This window comes from Nyctereutes procyonoides, unplaced genomic scaffold (assembly GCF_905146905.1).
Source record: "Nyctereutes procyonoides isolate TBG_1078 unplaced genomic scaffold, NYPRO_anot_genome, whole genome shotgun sequence".
Lineage (NCBI taxonomy): Eukaryota > Metazoa > Chordata > Mammalia > Carnivora > Canidae > Nyctereutes > Nyctereutes procyonoides.
Window position 1 is genome coordinate 3,420,005 of NW_026575023.1, and position 19,852 is coordinate 3,439,856.

The following is a 19,852-nucleotide window of genomic DNA, read 5'->3' on the forward strand; positions in this document are numbered from 1 at the left end:
CAATGTATTCTGTTATAATTTTTCCAGGAGCATTTGACTTCATAGGTACAGGCAGAGAGAGAGAGAGAGAGAGAGAGAGATTAAGTAATTGAGTTCTTCCAGCTTTGGGATTTTGTCAGACAGAAACACTGAAAGGAGAGATCAAGAAGAGAACTTGGGATATTAGCAAGTGTTCAGAGAATGATTAATAGTGAAATCTAAGTTGGACAAGTTGACAGTGGAAGAAAGAATGAATGGAATGTGATAAAGCAGAGAAGCAATGGTCTATATATTTTTATGAAGTCGAAGAAAAGTGGCATTTTATTCAGCCAACAAGTATTTGTGCCAGGCACTGTGTTAGGTGTTGGTAATATAGTAGTAAATCAAATAGACCCCCCAAAACCTGTGCCTTCATGAAGTTTATATTCTCGGTTAGTGGGAGAGACAGAAAATAAACCATCTAAATAAAATAGATTATATACTGGATGGTGATAAAAGCTAAAGGACAAAATAAAACAAAGAAAGGACACAATATACATATGTGTGGCTGTGTATGTTGGGGGATGAGGACTGGTAGGTTGAGGTGCAACATAAAGAGCGTGGCCTAAGGAGTAGGAATAGCTTAAAATGCAGGCCAGAAGGATTGAAGATAGCTGTTAAATAGGAAGATTTGGGGAATTAGTATTTTTGGATATGGAACAATTTTTGGTGACAAGGCCCAGGATGTGACTCTAGAAATGATTACTGAGAAGTGAAGATCACTGGGGGTTACGAAACCTAGGAACTAAAAATCCAAGATTTCAATCTTGGGATCAGCATTAGTACTACAGGCTTGGGGTGGAGAGGAAAGCTGTTTCAAGTATCAAGATCATTGTAGAGAGAGAGGGATGAAGAGAGAGACTTGTAGGCCAGGGAATGAAAACAAGATGCACGAGAGATGATGCCAAAGCTGAATAAATGGTCTTCAGAGGAGAGATTTCTCTGTCTTTTGTTTCCAATTTTGTTTAAGAAAAAAATAGAACAGAACAGTAATTGTTTGAACCAGAAATAGGGAGCAATTAGACTTTTATCTCTTAATTTGCAGAATAGGCATAATAATAGTACCTCTTTGATTTCACCATATTAAATAAAACAATATATAAAAAGTGCTAAGCACTTGGCTTGGTACCCAGTAAACACTCGATACAAGAATTTTTTTTTTAATATTATGATTATTAAATAAACTGAATTCTTGGTGAAAGAGATGACTTTTTGTTTTCTCTCCCAGAGGAAATACACGCCAAGTTTAGAAATAGCTAATGGAAATTTTCCTTTCAAAATTTTGGCGTTGGCTTTGGACTTACCTTACATGCATCTACTTTTCCTTCCATGAATCCAGCACATAGCATTCCTGAAGTTATCAGGCCATCGTACACATCCTTTCTATTACACACATCGGTGCTTATGGTTTCAACCCTGGCTTGCCGAAGTTTATTTTGTGTGGGTCCTATTACACAAACAAACATACACATACAAACAGAAAATGTGTTCCTTGAATATAACTGTATCTAAAACATGTAAAACGCATATATTGCATATTCCTAGGAACAAAAACAAAAGATTATTAACATTAATTATAAGGAATTATTGCCTGATTTATGTTGTTTCATAAGTGTCTAAATGCAAGGAGCTATAAACATGCATATTCCAATATTACATCATATTTGTGAATCTTCAAGTTATTAGAACCCCTACAAAACCATATGTAATAGTGTTCGTGGATACACTTCTTTTTTTTCATGAGAAGAGGGTTCGCCTTACTGATCTTGACCAACTGCTACCCTCTTCTGTATAAGGAAACTAAGTCTCAGGGAAGTACATTTATTTTCTGAAAGTTATTCAAGCAGAAACCAGTGCATGAGCTGCACAGTGCTATTTGCCCTATTCTATGTTATAGTACGTTATTTAGGGGTGTCTTGAAGCATGGGAACAGAACCAATGCCCAAGATATGTTAGCAATCTCATGCCAGTATGGAGAAAGGTTGGAGGCTACATGAAGGAAAGGAAGTAGCTTAGGACTCCAGATTGAAGCTGTTGGTGAGTAGTCCTAAATTAGTGATGAAGGCAGAGAACACGAAAGGAGACTTGTAACAACATCTCATGAAGTCCAGTTGGAGATGGGGCTTTTGGGAAATTTTACACATAATAGAGCTCTGTCAAGAAAAAAAAAAAAAGCCAGGGGTTCCTGGGTGGCTCAGTTGGTTAAGCATCTGCCTTCAGCTCAGGTCATGATCCCAGGGTCCTGGGATCCATCCCCCCACCCCACCATAAAGCTCCCCGTTCAGCAGGGAGTCTGCTTCTCCCTCTGCCCCTCCCCCTGCTTGTGCTCACTTACAAATAAATAAGTAAAATCCATTAGCATTTGTCTCTTACTTTCTTCAGGATGATCTTTGATAGAACCTTAAGCATTTCTTATTTCCCACTTTAAAACAGTTGATCTCTCTCTTCAGTGTGGAATGAGCTAATACCTAGAAATCTTAAGTTCTGGTCTCTGATTTATAGAACAGGTATCTTTCAACACCCATGAGATGAGACAGATGAAAAGAAATATATTTTAAATTAACTAACCAAAATGAAAACTCTCAAAACATTCACAAAACACTTTATGCTTATAATCATCAGAAATCCTCATTAAAATGAGGAAGCATTTAGACAGAAAGAAAGAAAGAAAGAAAGAAAGAAAGAAAGAAAGAAAGAAAGAAAAAGAAAAGCTATATCATTGGGGCACCTAAGTGGCTCAGTCAGTTAAGGGTCTGACTCTTGGTTTCAGCTCAGGTCATGGTCTCAAGGGTTGTGAGACTGAGCCACATGTCGGGCTCTGCATTCAGTGTGGACTTTGCTCAAGATTCTCTCCCTCGCCTTTTCCTTCTGCCTCTCCCCCGCTACTCGTTTCCCCTATGCTCTCTCTCTCTCCATAAATAAATACATAAATAAATACATAAACAAATAAAATCTTTAAAAAGCTATCATTAAGATTGTGATCTGAAGTATATGCTAACTAGGAGTTTCTACCTCTGGGAAACACAATTTAGACTACTCCCTTGTAGTTCCGTAGTAGTATCTTGGCCCTTCTTGTAGCACCTAAAATTGTCCGTTCCTCTCTTCTCTATTAGCCTTTCCTCTTTTTCACTGCTGCTCCAATTAATTGTGGACTCAAGGAAAAGGACCCGATTCCTTTTACTTTCTAACCACACCATCCTGTTCTGCTCTAGGCCATACACATTGGAAGCATCAACATTATTTTTACGAAAAGTATGAAAAGGGATTCCTAGGACAGCTCCTTAGAGTTCAAGATAAATTTGCACTAAGTATATTAGTGTGAACTACTCACCATCATCTACAATGGATCCAAAACCTGTGACAAATACACTTGTTTTAGGTGGCAACTTTATAGATGAATCTGGGAGGCAAACTCTCTGGACTATATTTGAAAACTCAACTCGAGTAGTAAGCTGAGCCAAAGCAATGTCATTTTCATTTGTTTCTCTGTGGTAGTTTTCATGAAGGATAATTTTCCCCAGACTTCGCTGCACTGCAGGTGGTGTTATGGTTGTACCAAAAGTAGCAATCCATTGCCTTGGGTCTTTATTTCTGCAAAAAATTTAAGAGTAAGGTTTGTGATCTTTAACTGTATCTTTTAAAAGAGATTGAGATTGTATTTCTTGGTGCACCTGGGTGGCTCAGTGGTTGAGCATCTGCCTTTGGCTCAGGTCATAATCCCAGGGTCCTGGGATCGAGTTCCACATCAGGCTCCCTGCATGGAGCCTGCTTCTCCCTCTGCCTATGTCTCTGCCTCTCTCTCTCTCTCTCTCTCTCTCTCTCTCTGTCTCTCATGAATAATAAATAAAATCTTTTTTTTAAAAAAAGAGATGAAGATTGTATTTCTCCCAACTACTGGGATTATGCTCCTGAAAAATCTCTCTGGTGGGAGAATTTGCCATTGTTGGCCTTATGGCAAATAGAGTTTAAAATATTAATGAGACAAGTGAGTGTACAAAAGCCCTTAAAATGTAAATTTTACATCCTCTAAAATTAAAAGGAGCACAGCAGCTAATTGGAATTTTCATGCTTTATTTTTATTAACAATAGTAATTGATATTTATAATTAATTGCCAATCTTTTAATTCCTTGTTAAAAACCCTTCAGATTCTTTCTTCTATAATTTCAATGAAATGTGTAGAAATTTATTTTGATTTGTTTTGGTTAATATGGATACTAGGAGGCATTTTCCGTCTGTATCAGACATTCCAACCATTCTTACTTAATGACTTACTTGTTTGCTCTTGTATACTGTAGCTTACTGTGATCTTTGACACAAAGTGTGATCTTCCCTGCTTCACAAACACTTATGTGCACACTGGTTTGTTTCTCCACCCTCTGCCCATACACTATCCAGATATTGAAGAACTAAGCAGATCTAATTCAATGTCATGCTGTTAGACTCTCCCCTTGCCCCACCACTCCTGCTTTTGACCTGGTCTGGTCAGTCCCTTTTAGCATTTTTGAGGATCTTCCCCACACAGAAGCTTTTCTCTCCCACAAGCTTCCATTACAAGCAAATTCTCTCTAGTACTACTCTCTCTTTACCTCCCTATTCTTTCCCAAAGCCCAGTTTCCTGTTTTTCTACTTATCCCTGTGAAATATATAGAACCTTGAAATTGTCTGTGTAAAGGAAAATTATGTAGAAGGAGATCACACGGAGAATTCGTAAAGGGGGTTTCCTTGTTCATGCAGGATTACTGTGTTGGTGAATCATGAACTTCTAAATGTAGTAAAAAAACCTGAAAGATCAGTGATTTTCAAAGTATTCTGTACTGCCCTCAGGGATGAGCAGTCTTGGTGTGTCTAAGAGTGGGAGGAAGAAAGGAGGTGGGCATCACAAAGACTTGGAGATGGAGAAGGCTATTTTATTTATTTAATACTTTAAAGGAAGATTTTATTTGACGCAGAAATCTTAGGGCTGTACGACCCAGCAATTGCACTGCTGGGGATTTACCCCAAAGATACAGATGCAATGAAACGCCGGGACACCTGCACCCCGATGTTTCTAGCAGCCATGTCCACAATAGCCAAACTGTGGAAGGAGCCTCAGTGTCCATCGAAAGATGAATGGATAAAGAAGATGTGGTTTATGTATACAATGGAATATTCCTCAGCCATTAGAAATGACAAATACCCACCATTTGCTCCAACGTGGATGGAACTGGAGGGTATTACGCTGAGTGAAATAAGTCAATCGGAGAAGGACAAACATTATATAGTCTCTTTCATTTGGGGAATATAAAAATTAGTGAAAGGGAATAAAGGGAAAGGAGAGAATGAGTGAAAAAATCAGTGAGGGTGACAAAACGAGAGACACCCAACTCTGGGAAATGAACAAGGGGTAGTGAAAGGGGAAATGGGTGGGGGGTTGCAGTGACTGGGTGATGGCAACGAGGGGGGCACTTGGCGGGATGAGCACTGGGTGTTATGCTATATGTTGGCAAATTGAACTCCAATAAAAAAATTAAAAAACAGAAATCTTAGGGCTGAAGCATCCTTTTGAAAACTAGAAATCTGGAGGATACAAAGAAATCTATGACTTGCCAGTCCTTAAGAGCTCATAGACTGAGTAGATCAAATAGAAATACCCTATCCCTGCATGTATTGTCCACTAAAAAGGGATCTCATGGAATAGACTCAATTCAATCAATATTTTATGGATAAAGATACTGAAACTTAGAAGTTAAATGACTCACTCAGGTAAATATATATATCCAGATATATATAAAGTTATATCTTTAGTGTCAGGAAGAGACAGCATGGCCTTGACATGCTGTCAAGAACTTTGTTCCCACCCACACTGTGTCACGAAGATTGGGATCAATTTTCATGGACCTAAGGGTATGAAGATTTGTCTCAAACACAAGTCTTAAAAATACTCTATTTCTGTAGAAAAGATACACTTATAATAATTTCAAAGTTATTTGGATAATTGTGATATTCTCCTCAAAGTACACTGTATTTTTCTTTCATGATAGTATAATACAAGGTGCAATTATAGCATTGGGAGAGTTATATCACCCCCAAAATTGAACTCTTTTTCTCCAGGACCATCACCTTTCCCAACTGTTTTGAATTATCACATTTGGCATAAAAATATACTATAATATCTAAAAAATTCTTCTTTTGAGTCCACAACCACCCTTAACTGTCAAATTTCTCTGTTCCCATTCATTTAAAAACTCCTTGAACGTGGTATCTAAACTCACAGAATCCAAGTATTTCTTCCAATTCTCTCTTGAATTTATTCCTCTCCCCATCATACCACTAATACTAGTGTCTCTTATGAAGGTCACCAGTTATGTCTACTTTATCACACTCAGTGGCTGATCTCTGTTAGATGATATCTCACACAGACTTCACTCGACCTGCTGAGACATGTTTTTCAATCATTGTATTTTATATTCTGCATTAGATATTAATAAATTGACATTCTGGGTTTATTTATCTCTAATTTATATAAACAAAGGTCAGTTATAAACTAAAATGGGGGGTGCCTGGGTGGCTCAGTCAATTAAGTGTCTGCCTGTGGCTTAGGTGAATTCCTAGAATTGAGCCCCACATCTGGCTCCCTACTCAGCAGAGAGCCAATTTCTCCCTCTCCTGCTCCCCCTGCTTGTGCTCTCTCTGTCAAATAAATAAATAAATAAATAAATAAATAAATAAATCTTAAAAAAAAAAAACCTAATATGGATGACACCCTCCAAAACAAGTGCAAAAATTGGAGAACTACATGAACTCCAAAATCAGAAAGCTTTAAATTAATGGAACTCAAGTTCCCCTAAAGCATGATGCTAATTATTTTGAGGATTATAAATGTATATAAGTGAATCCCTTTTTTTCTCTAATGATAGAGTGACAGTCACTTTAAATCCCCTGGTCATTTTCATTATACCTCTACCCATAAAGAAAGGTGTAGACACCTTGGAACTATTTGGGTGTTACTCTTGGAAGAATGGCAAAGAGCCCCCTCATATACCAACCATAGTTTCCTCTGAAAAAGAGTGTGAACAATGCCACTGTCCAGGGCTTTATTCAGAGCTTTTGTCTTTTGAGAGTTTAAAAGAAGCCTCAGGGAGGAGAGATGAGTTGTGCTTGATCTCCTGGGGCAACAGGAGGTCCATGTATGTGAACTGACACAGCTGAATCTTAGAAGTGTAGCTGTGAAAGCCCAAGCAGCGCACTCCTGTCAAGTCATATATGATGAGTTTTCAGAAAGGCAGTCAAACAGGATGGCAAGTCCCTCTTGTCATACACATACTTCTCTGAAACACACAGCTCACATGGTTCTTAAAGGAAGAGCTCCAAGAGTGTTATCCTTCATTTTTTCTTACCTATAAAGTGATGGTGGATGTTGACAGAGAATAAAGGGGTTAATCAGAGAGAAAGAATGTTAACAGAAGCAGCTGAATTTTTTTCTTCAGTACATGGAAGAGTTTATATTTGTTACGTGTATAACAATCAGTCTTGACACTTAAAATAATTTATGATAGAGTAGGAAAGATAACACTAGTGTTATGATAATATGGGAAAATAAGTGGTTGGAACCATAAGAGTGAAACAAACCAAACATCATAAATATTGAGAAAAGAGAGAAAGGAGCACATGAATGAGGAGTAGAGCAAGCATCATGCATTTAGAGGACAGAGCAGGATCCATTCCGAATGGAGTAAAAGAGAAACTGGTGAGCTAAACTTTCGCCAAGCGCTGAACTGGTGGCAATTGATGACCAGGCAAAGAAGACTCACAACTGCCCTGTGAACTTACTTGCGGAAGCAGTGAGCTGCTGTGAGCAGCCATGTGTTACTGATGAGGCTGGCTCCACACTGATGACCTGCCCCTATGAGCTGGAGACTGGCCTGCCATGGCCACTCTCCTTCCATGGCTGTTTCCCTCCCTTGGACAATCCTTTCAGTAGAAGAGGATGCTGGTAAAGGCATGTTTGAAGATGTCATCCTTATTCCACAGCCTGTCACAGAAATACATGTTAGCTTGTTTTCATGAAAAGGAGGACAAAAGAGCATATGCTGATTCACACTGGGTGCAGATGCTTTGGCAGTCGCTTGTGCCTACTCTTCTTTAACCTTTTCCTGGGACTCAGTGTCTGAGGTTAGTCTGCAGGGGTCCTTCTGATCCTGTTGAGGTTCAGAAGAAATATTGACTAATCCATCAAGGCATCCAGTCTGGGGATTAACTTCTTGTCTCTCCCTATTAAGCATATATGGATGGATAAATAGAGAGGTAGATAAGTAACTTATTGAGCATTAAAAACATACAGGTCCTCTGCTAAGTATTTGGATTTATTTATAGCAACAGACTTCTCAGATGAGAAAACTGCGTCTTGGAAAGAGAACATAAATTTCTGGAGGTCACTCAGCTGGTGAGTGACATAAAATTAGGAGGATCTACATCAAAGCTTATGTTCTTGCTCCTGAGAGAGGGCCCACTACTGAATGCAGGTCATGATTCTCCCTTGACATGAATTTATACATTGTCTTTGCAAGCCTTGAATTTAAAGTCTTAATAATGACCTTTTTTGGTTTTCTAAAACTTGAAACACTAATTTTAAAAAAAATTCTGATTCCCTGACAACAAACCTTTAATTTGTTAGAGCTCAAATCAACCTTAATAAAACTTGAAAGAATATTGATATATTTTATTAATGTAACTTTTATTTTTATTTTTTATTTTTTTAAAAGATTTTATTTATCTTTTAAGGAGGTGGGAAGGGGAGGGGAGGGACAAAGAGGAAGGAAGAGGGACAAGCAGACTCTGTGCTGAGCCTGGAGCCTAATGTGGAGCTCTACCTCATGACCTTAAGATCTTGATCTGAGCCAAAATCAAGAGTCAGACACTTAACTGACTGAGCCACCGAGGTGCCCCTATTTTTATTTTTTGTAAATAAGCTCTGTACCCATTGTGGGCCTCAAACTCATGACTCCAAGATCAAGAGTTGCGTGCTCTACCAATTGAGTCATCCAGGCGCCCCTATTAATATGCTTTTTAATTATTTATATTTTTATTAAAAATGCTAGTTTTTTTCAAAGAGGAATTTTCTTCCAGAAACTTGTTAAAAATAGATGCCTGAGGGATCCCTGGGTGGCGCAGCGGTTTGGCGCCTGCCTTTGGCCCAGGGCGCGATCCTGGAGACCTGGGATTGGATCCCACGTCGGGCTCCCGGTGCATGGAGCCTGCTTCTCCCTCTGCCTGTGTCTCTACCTCTCTCTCCCTCTCTCTGTGACTATCATAAATAAATAAAAATTTAAAAAAAAAAGATGCCTGAAATCATATTTATAGATTCGTCATAATTCCCTCAGAGTCAAATAGCTCCAGTTTAAAGTGACCATAAAATTGAACAAATGGAATTTCTAGGGTAATATAAGTGTCGTATTGGTAGTGCCTAATACTTACTTCCTCTCCCACCTTCCTCTTATAACATACATGGAAGTAATACTAATATACATAATATCTACTAGTTTTGAGCAAAAACCTTGTATTCGTGTTACATATATTTTCTCTAATTTTCATAACAGCTCTCTCTGCTAGGTGTCACCCTCATTTGTAGATGAAAAGTCTGAGTCAATGGTATTTTTCAAAGACAAAAGGAGCAAAATCACCATAACTTGAGGAAAGATAAGACAAAAATTATAAATTCTGATAGAAACTACAATATCCATCGGGGTTTGAAAGTAACTTCTTGGACTACCCAAACTCTATTCTGGGAACTAGAATCCTGGTAAGCTCTGACAAAGACTTTGGCTCACTGCTATTGTGATTCCCCAGCCCCGGAAATAAAACCACACTGCACTTGTTCCTAGCCAACCAGAAACTACAGTTTAAATTATCCAATTGTGACTCAAACACTTTTCTTCCTCTGTATCTATGCAGAAGCCACATTTCTTGACATACCATCCTACCAAGAGATACAGGACAAATGAGAAATTCTATGAAAATGTAGTGGTCTCAATGTGAACCCCTCAAATTTATGTTAAAATCCTAACCCTTAGAGGTGATAGTATTTGTATATGGGGACTTTGGAAGATGCTTAATTATGAGGGTGGGGCCCTCATGAATGGGATTAGTGCCTTATTAAAGCGTCTTCAGAGAGATCCATAGCCCTTTCTGCTCATGGCATGATAATACTTTGTTTTTTTTAAGTTTTATTTTTTTAAGATTTTATTCATTTATTCATGAGAGACACAGAGAGAGGCAGAGACACAGGCAGAGGGAGAAGCAGACTCCATGCAGGGAACCTGACGTGGGACCCGATCCCAGGACTCCAAGATCACACCCTGGGCCGAAGGTAGGTGCTAAACCACTGAGCCACCCTGGCTGCCTGCATGATAATACTTTAAATCCGTGTTGGAAGAGGTCCCCCACTTGACCATGCTGGCACCTTGATCTGACACTTCCAGCCTCCAGAACTGCGGGCAATCAATTTCTGCTGTTTATAAACTACCCAATCTATGATATTTTGTTACAGTACCAAGAAACTGAGATGCCTCATGAAAGCAATTTAAACAGTGAAAGGAAGAACAGTGACATCAGTAAATGCTGCATTTGGTGGTGCAAAGGGGGAGGTTGATGTAGTTTTCATAAACTCTGTATATAAGATCAAAACTTAAGCCTGCATCTAATGGTATAGCATGATTAGGGCCCCTCAAATCAGATGATATATAAACTCAGAAGACAGAGATATCTCTGAAAGTTATTTCCTACAAAACATTTTAGAACATGTGTTTGGTACCAACCAAGTTGAACAAGAAAATATGATCTTAATGTAATAAAAGTAGCCAAACATAAGGGAGAGAATAATCAGTGAGGAGACAAAACACAAGAGATGTCTATAATTAAATAAAATTGAACAAATCATAGACACATCATAGCAGATGTGAAATCCACATGGGAGAAGAGAAAAAGTTATACCAGACAACAGAGATAAGGGTTGTGGGGAGCAGAGAATTGATAAGATCTTTCTGAATGCAGAGAAAGTGATCCGAAATGGATCTAGAAATAATGATTGATACAGAGCGCAGAAAATGGAATTCAAATAAATCATTTGTGTTCCTGAGGGGAGCAAAAAAGAACAACTGGAATGGAAATCAATCATCAGATTTATAATGGAAGAACATTTTTCCAGAATCAGGAAAAAAAACAGTATACAGATTGGAAACATTCAAAATGTCCTAGTCAAAATTCAGTGCAAAATATACTTACATCTAGCTTTCTTGGGATAAGTTACAGGATAAAGATTTCCTACATTCATCCCAGAACAAAAGAGATAACCTACATACGAATAAAAATTGCAGCAGCCTTAGATTTCTCCACTACAACAAAACACTAGTAGAAAGTGGAACAATGTGTATAGAATTTATAAGGGAAAGTGGATGACCCGACAATCCTGTAAGAAGTTGAGATAAAGGAAATGGGATGGCGAAGGCAGAAAATGTGCATGCCAGATATTTCAGCAAAAACACAAAAAAACTGAGATATTTCAACAGGAAAAAGCCTAACTACTTACCACCTTAAAACATTGTTTTGAATTGTGAGAGAAAAATAAAAGAGAAATACTTAAAGATAATATTTTAAAAAACAATGTTAGTTACAAAACTTATAATAGCAAGAATTCTATGAAATTTGTGGGTTTTTTTTTTATTACATCCTGCAAGTGATAAAACTTGAAATTGTAGGGGCATCTGACTGGCTCAGTCAGTTGAGTGATCAATTCTTGATTTAGGCTCAGTTTGTGATTTCAGTGTCCTGGGATCAAGTCCTGCGTAGGGATCTCTGCTCAGTGGGGAATCTACTGAAGATTCTCTCTCTCCATGCCTCCCCTCTGTGCTCTCTCTCTCTCTTTGCCTCTCTAAAATAACTTTTTAAATCTTTAAAAAAAAAAGAAAAAAAAAACCTTGAAATTATATTTGGTGTAAATTATAAATTTAAATGCTTGAAATATTAAAAATAAGCAATAATAAAAGCATCAAGTATTTGGTTCACAAAAACAAAAGATGAGCAAAAAAGGCTTTATAAATTCTACTTCTAACTTTTCTGTGGCTTTTATTCATTATCTTTGCTATGAAACAGACAGTTAATTGTGGGTTTTGGAACTTACGGCTGTTGAGAAGATTTCTCATCTTTTTGCTGTCAATAGCTGGAATAAACAAAACATTAAATTACTTGGTAGAAGAATATATCCCTGTTTTTTATGTGATTTTGTTCAAATAGTCACTATAAGAAATGCTTATTATCCAAAGCATCCATCTTTTAAGAGGGTATGAGATTTTTCATAGCCAAGTAATATATACATAATTCTGATTTGTTTTGGTCCAAAATGTATAATTTTACTTTAAAATGAAAAGACAACACTGTTGTTTTCTAACTTTTGCTATGAGATCTGAAAAAGAAATGAGGAAATTAGGAAAGAATGGTAAGGATAAATGTCCCTGATTGCCTTCTTTGGAGGTTCCGGTATAACTCGCGTAACACCCTCCAATTCCCACCACAACTGGTGCTCACTATATTAGATGCACCAGCCTATCTGTGCCAGGCATAACCCTGGTGGCCAGTGTTGAAAGGGAAGCTCCAGGGAGCTAAGGGCATCATAGGCCCCTCACAGCCCAGGTGGTAGCCCTGGTCTACAAAGGATAGGCTTTCATTCAGTGCAGGTTGCTGGCCTTCTCTTGCTAAGGATTCTTCCTCATGATGAATATTGTAGAAGGTTCCAGGTGAGGCCCAGGCATGAGAGGCATGAAGGTTTTTGACATCCAGCCAGTCCGAGAGCCCCATCAATACTACTTTATGCCTCTCTTCTGTGACATCTTTTTCCCTTCAAACTTCTCTTTGTGTTCATTTAAGTTTAGTTTCATTGCATTTGTTTGATGTTTGTTTTGTTTTGTTTATTTGACAGAGAAATTAGGGAAGTATATGATGATTTCCTCAGGAACACTGACTTCCTCAAGGGAGGGATGTGAGCCCCAAACCCTACCAGAGGTTTCCTGGACGTTTCACTTCTCTTTATTTAATGAGAGATATATTTGCGGAAGAAAAAAAATATTTGTAGTAGAATTTTTGTTATTGAATATTGTCATAGAATATAGCTATTTTGATATTAAAACAACTGTGTAATAAAAAGTCAGTGTACATAACCAAGAAGTCTGAAAAATTATTTTTTTAAAAAATTGTAAAAATTACTTTTAAAAAAATTGCAAAAAAAAAACCCACCCCTTTAACATATCTTTTGTGATGGATATTTTATTTTAGCATAAATGATCCTGCATTAGGGGCAAGTATATTATCAGGAATTGAAATTTAATTTAAGATTGCCATTTATAGAATGCTGAAAAATATGTTTTACTTTGGAATTTAATTAACACGTAAGGTGGATACCATATTCTTCACTATTTCTAATTACTTCATGAAAGTTGCCATTAATGTGTGTGAGGCTTCTATCTCAAAATGGACTTTAAGGATTTTCTTGATTTCTAACAATGAAGAAATTACCTTTAGACAATATTTTTCTTAAATTCATTGATGCTTCAGGGAGAGAAGACTTTCCAGTCCAAAGGGCAAGACTTATTTCTTGATAATAAATCAGAAGTAGCTGCCCTTGCAGTACTTAATCTGAACAGTGAACACAACTGGAACGCCTATTATGTGTAATACTTACACTAGCATTTGTGGGGAGGGGTAAGGAACTAAAAAGACACACTACCTGACCTTGAACTTAGCATTTGAAACACATTATTATGCCTCTCAGTTTGGATTCCAAGCTGTGAAGTAATTTTAATTTCTTAACGTTTTTACCTCATTTTCTTCTACTTTCAGGGAAAAACAAAAGTTTTCTGATTTTGTCTTGTGAGGAATAAATAAGGGAAATAAATGACCCATCATTTGAAACTGGAAATAACCTACAGAACTTCACAGATCATGTCAATGGTTCACCCTCCAGATTTAAATCTTCATAAAGATGTTCGTTTCCCTGCTACTGTAGAAGCTAACCCCCAGAACTGACCTGTAAAGACCTCTGGGAGTCAGAACACCTGTGCTTAATTTTGGCCCCAAGGCTTCCTAGGTCCATGACTTACATCTTCCTTGAGTCTCAACTTCCTTAAAATGGTGAAAATTATACCTACCCTCTCATGCTTTTGAAGAGATCCAACATTATATATGGGGGAAAACTTAGAAACCTTAGCAAAAGCCCTCATCAAATATGAAAATAAATTCCTAAAATTAAACTTTGCCTTACAGTGAATTTTTATTTTAGTTTAATTCCACACCAATATGTGTGTATCAGTGGTAAAGTCTTAAAATGGGAGAAGACATTGATCTAAATTCTTATGAAAAATAAAGAGGATTGCAAGGGAACCACAAAGATGGTAAAAAGACTTACATGTGAGTGTAAAGGATGGTCTGTTTATAGTCAAAGGCAACTGCTTTGTCTTCAGACTTTCAGATAAAATCCTTTCAATTTTTTTCTTAATTCCCTCAGCACTATCAGTAGATGGATATCGAAACATGAGCACCATAAGAATTTTCATACCGTGTTCATCTGGGCTGAAAGCAAAAAAGCAGATAAAGCCACCTCTCTAATCATTAACTATTTTTGTCTATTAAGATTCATATTAAATTTTTTAAAAGAGTGGATGAAATAGGTGTACATCAGATTTCTAAATTATCTCTAGAAATACTAGCTCAGATACATAGCTGAAAAAATTTGTTCTTGCTCCTTACTTAGCTCATAATCTGCAGGGGGTTGGGAAAAGAGATGTTCATGAAATCATGCTTCATATGCACTTGTTTAAATTTAATTTGCTTTTTTAAGACAGTCTGGACCATCATAATCAACATCATTTTTCAATAGTGAAATGGCAGAGACGATGTTTTTTGTTCATGAAACCCAGTTACGTTTGCCTCTTGAGCACAAAGCTAGATTTCATTTCCTGGCCTCCTTTGCAGTTCACTGAAACTCTAGTGAATTCTGGACAATGGAATGTGGACAGAAATGACATACCTCACCTCCAACCTGGCCTCTGTAACCTCCCGTACCATCCTTCATACTTTCACTTTTCCCGTATTGCCAACCAGATGCAGAATCCAGTGGGCAATTCCATTCTACATCCCTCCTAGCATCCACATCTCTGTTGCCACTTCTGACTCTTTGGACTATGTTATGGAGATGAAGTAAACCTTTACTGTGTTAAACCATTTATATTTTGGGATTTGATGGTCCGTTAATATGTGTTTTTAAGTGGATAATTATTGAAAGCACTTATTAAAGGAAATCCTTTGATAAAGGGATCACATATTATACTGTAATGTATAGGTCTAGAAAGCCTCCAGTTGCCCTTCAGAGGAAAATTTAACCTTAAAACAAAGAATCAGAGAAGGAAGGAAGGAGGGAGGGAAGAAAGAAGGGAGAAAGTAAAGAAGGAACAAAAGTGGAGAGGGGGAGAGAAGACAAGGCAGGAGCTCCCTAACCATGTGTATATGTACTTTACCATCAAGAAGTGAAGCAGACAAGTACGTATTACAAATATTTATATTTGAATATGGATTGATAGCAAATAAGTTTAAAATTTTCCATCAAAATGGGTAGAAAATCTCTCTCTCTCTCATGAATAAAATAAATAAAATTTAAAAAAAAAGAGTGGGGGGTGCCTGGGTGGCTCAGTAGTTGAGTGTCTGCCTTTGGCTCAGGTCGTGATCCTGGGGTCCTGGAATCGAGTCCCACATCGGGCTCCCTGCAGGGAGCCTGCTTCTCCCTCTGCCTGTGTTTCTGCCTCTCTCTGTGTGTTTCTCATGAATAAAATAAATAAAACATTTTTTTAAAAAATGGGTAGAAAACAAGATATATTATTCCAGTAAATGTCAAGCATTTTGGACATGATATAAATAGTATATTCAAGATGGATTCTAATAATTTATTTGAGTCTCTTACAACAGACATATGTTCAATTTATGCATACTGCCTTTTATCAGAAGTAAAAATGAAAAGGTATTAGAAATAATAAAAATGCAATGGCATTAAGGAAAAACCTTATTACACAGAAAGCCGTGATCTGTTGTTGGTTAGGCTTAGAATGAGGATAATTAAAAAGAGCTGATCTAAATTCTCGTTAGCCCTGAGCTGAAGGAGCAAGTGTGTCACCTGTGCCATTCCTCCCCTTCCAATGTCTGCTTTGACATTGCCTCTTGACGTTGGGCATTTTACCTCTTCTTATTGTGACTGGGAAATACCTATGCAGCATAAGGTGAACTGCTCAGGATTTATGAAGTATCTATATTTCTGCAAAGATTTGCCTGGGGGAGGTGGGCAGTCATGTTAATCAAGTGTTTCTCAAGGGTACGGGTGTGAAGTTGTGAACTAAGTTTACATACCTCAGTTTGATAACATGAGATTTGATAAACCGACCTCCTCCAGAAGAACGTCGAAATATCCTAGACATCTGGTTAGAAAAATTAAATGAGAGAAGTATTAGTTATGGAACAGTTAGTTACTTCTTGGTTTTTCTAGAGTTGAGGCAAAGACAATTTTGGTTTATTCCCAGATTGGAACTGGTTTATCATAGTGGTAAGACTAAAAGAGATTTTAATAGAGATTTTAATCCTTGCAGAAATGACAACTTTAACAAAATCGTTACAGTTATCCTGTAAAAAAAAAAGGATAAAAACAATATTTACCTCATAGAGTTTTTTTTTGAAGATTAAATGAAGTCATGTTTATCACACATTTCATACCTTACCTGGCAGACAGTAAACTATTGATAATGTTCATTTTGACTATTATCAAGTGAATTTAAGTATCTGTGTTATTTTTAAAGGCAGCATAGCATCCTCACTTTTAATTTAATTTAATTAATTTATATTTTTGAGAGGGAGAAAGAGAGTGAACATGAGCAGGGTGGGGAGGTGCAGAGGGTGAGAGAGATAATCGCAAGCAGACTCTATACCCATTGAGGAGCCTGAGGCGAGGCTGGATCCCATGACCCTAAGATCATGCATGACCTGAGATGAAATCAAGAGTTGGACGCTTAACTGACTGAGCCACCCAGGCACCCCAGCACCCTCACTTCTAAGAAAGCCCACACGAAGTTTGTTTTACTCTTCAATGTGGCACCTAGTCCACCATTTGTATTAACTCGTTGCTCTCTTAAATGGTTATCCCATGACTAGAGCATTTGTCACAGTAAGTAACAATGTGTGTTATTTGACTCTGATACCCTCACTTGTTAGTCACCTTTCCGAGGCAGGCAGGCTTTCACAACTCCTATCAGCTTTGGGAATAAGTTTCACCACACTTCATGGGGTCAGCATTTCATTTCTCAGCTTTTCCAGCCTGTGACATTGAAGGATTTAGATGCTCAGTGAGCTGATTTCCCAGGACCCAATTCCCGAAAGACTATTGAGGTAGTGCCTCACAGGAAGAAGCACTAGACTGAGAGCCAGAAATCAGAAATTACAAGTCCACATAAATTTACATAAGACCCACCTTCCTGGTAAATCTTGCACCCCCAATCCTACACCCTCTGGGCAGAGGGAATATTGCCTCCCACCCCACAAGATTTCTCCCTCTCCCTGACTCCTTTAAACTAGTAACAATGCTCAGTAGACTTTACCTACTAAATATTGAATCTCCCTCCCTTCACCTAATTCCACTATGGTCTAAGATCAACTCCTCCAAAACTTGTGCCTGGGCCTCTATCCCCTCATTGGCATGTTTATGTGATTCTACTCTGTCCTTTCTCCTCTCAGTTGCTCCCCAGCAATGCTACCAACCAGGTGATATGCCTGAAGTACAAAACTGAGCATGTTACACTCCTGCCTCAAGCTCTGTGCTTCCCTTAGTGTGAGCTCCACAATCTTATGCTTTCATTAGCCCTTGCCCCACCCTTACCTTCAAAGACTATTTTCTTATCTTCTGAACTACTTGCTCTTTCCTAATCTCACTAGACTGGTTCATACCTCTATGGCTTTGCACATTCATTTCCTTCTCCCTACAATGCACTTTTTTTTTCCCTCTAGCAATTCCTTTAATGACAATTCTGTCAGTATCCAGACACTCCGGTGGCAAATAAGTTTTCTTTGACTTGCCCTCCCCAAAGTTCAACACTCCTTTATTTGGGCCACCCCAGCATCATACCAGTGTGTTCCTTTCCCATACAGTTGTTCCTTTTCCACTCTGGCCTGTGAGCTGTATGATGGTAGGGAGTGGGTCTGATCCATCTTTTTATCTTCAGTGTTTTGAACACTGCCTGGCCCACAGTAAACATTCAATGCATGTGGGCAGCCCGGGTGGCTCAGCGATTTAGCGCTGCCTTCAGCCCAGGGTGTGATTCTGGAGACCCCAGATCGAGTCCCACGACGGGCTCCCTGCATGGAGCCTGTTTCTCTCTCTGCCTGTGACTCTCTGTCTCTGTCTGTCTCTCTCTCTCTTTCTCTTTCTCGAATAAATAAATAAAATCTTAAAAAAAAGATAAATCAACAATATGGTAAAGAGAAGAAAATAACAACACACTGTTCTGTTTTATCTGCAAATCATGTTGCCAAGTATAAATAGAAATCCACGGGAGGGCAGCCCTGGTGGCCCAGCGGTTTAGCACCACCTTCAACCTGGGGTGTGATCGTGGAGACCCTGGATCGAGTTCCACGTCGGGCTCCCTGCATAGAGCCTGCTTCTCCCTCTGCCTGTGTCTCTGCCTCTCTCTCTATCTCTCTGTCATGAATAAATAAATAAAATTAAAAAAAAAATCCACGAGTTTCTAAAGCAAGGTGGGAGCCAGGAGCCTCCAGTGGTGAAATCCTTTTATAGGTCACTCCAGGGATCTGGATCACTTCTGAGTGATGATTTCATTAAGCTTCTCTGAGCTCATTTTATTTCCATACCTCAGGGAACAGGGAGAAAGTCCAATGTTAAGGTCTCTAGCACTTTATATACATGTCTCCTGAAATTCTGAACTGTACACATGATAGCATTTGGGGAAGGACCTTGATTCTGTCAGACCAGAGTATAAAAAAGTACTAAGACTCTACTCAAACTAAAATGTGATTCAGAGCAAGACTATCTTCCCCTGAGGAGTCAACCTCTGTTTAAAAATGGGTGAATTCTTGGTACAGTACAGTATTGGTGTGACTAATAATAGCTTACTTGTACTAAGTCCATACTACGGGGTATGCATTGAGCCGGTTCCTTTGTTTAAACCTCATACTACTTAGAAGTAAAGTATTTTTTAAATTCTCATCAGCCTTATTTTAAAGATGAAGAAACTATATCAGGACACCCAGGTAAACTTCTCTAAGGTGGCATAGGGAGTGCTGGTTCTGGCACATGAACCGAGGAAACCTGGCTCTAGAGCTTGTGTTCTTAAGTATATTAAGTGACATTGAAGATCCTGAGTTTCTTATATACCTGATGACAGATGTTTAGGTTGGTGAGGAGTAGAGAAGACCTGCAGCAGGAAACCTTAAAAAGGCCTCAAATACATCTTTTATTTCCTGAATCCAAACTTTGTAAAAAGAAAAAAAATCATCTCTTGGGAGTTTTTTTTTTTTTTCTGCTTCCGAAAAATTGTTCCTTTTCAGACATCTATTCATCACTATAAGCAATTTCTGGAGAAAATTAACTACTGCTTATATTTTTCTACTGAGAACTCAGTAATGTTACATTTAGTCCAAATTACAAAAACTAATTATATCCTTCCCTTTTTATGGTCCAAACCAAAGAATAGATTTTTTTTTAAATTACTCCGTCTAAACCAAGATAGAATCTAAGCTAAAATGGGAAGAAAATCTCAC

At 38.1% G+C, this 19,852-nt stretch overlaps 1 protein-coding gene across 1 annotated transcript in view; it reads right to left on the reverse strand.

Moving 5' to 3' along the window:
- The window catches only part of LOC129521302 (transmembrane protease serine 11F), an 84,451-nt gene that overhangs the window by 6,533 nt on the left and 58,066 nt on the right, over positions 1 to 19,852 (reverse strand). The window contains exons 5-10 of the mRNA XM_055342610.1: positions 16,439 to 16,506; positions 14,451 to 14,614; positions 12,174 to 12,212; positions 7,829 to 8,030; positions 3,350 to 3,609; positions 1,323 to 1,465 (exon numbers count right to left, since the gene is read on the reverse strand). Coding sequence (XP_055198585.1) covers positions 1,323 to 1,465; positions 3,350 to 3,609; positions 7,829 to 8,030; positions 12,174 to 12,212; positions 14,451 to 14,614; positions 16,439 to 16,506 — 876 coding nt within the window. The remainder of the gene's footprint in view (positions 1 to 1,322; positions 1,466 to 3,349; positions 3,610 to 7,828; positions 8,031 to 12,173; positions 12,213 to 14,450; positions 14,615 to 16,438; positions 16,507 to 19,852) is intronic.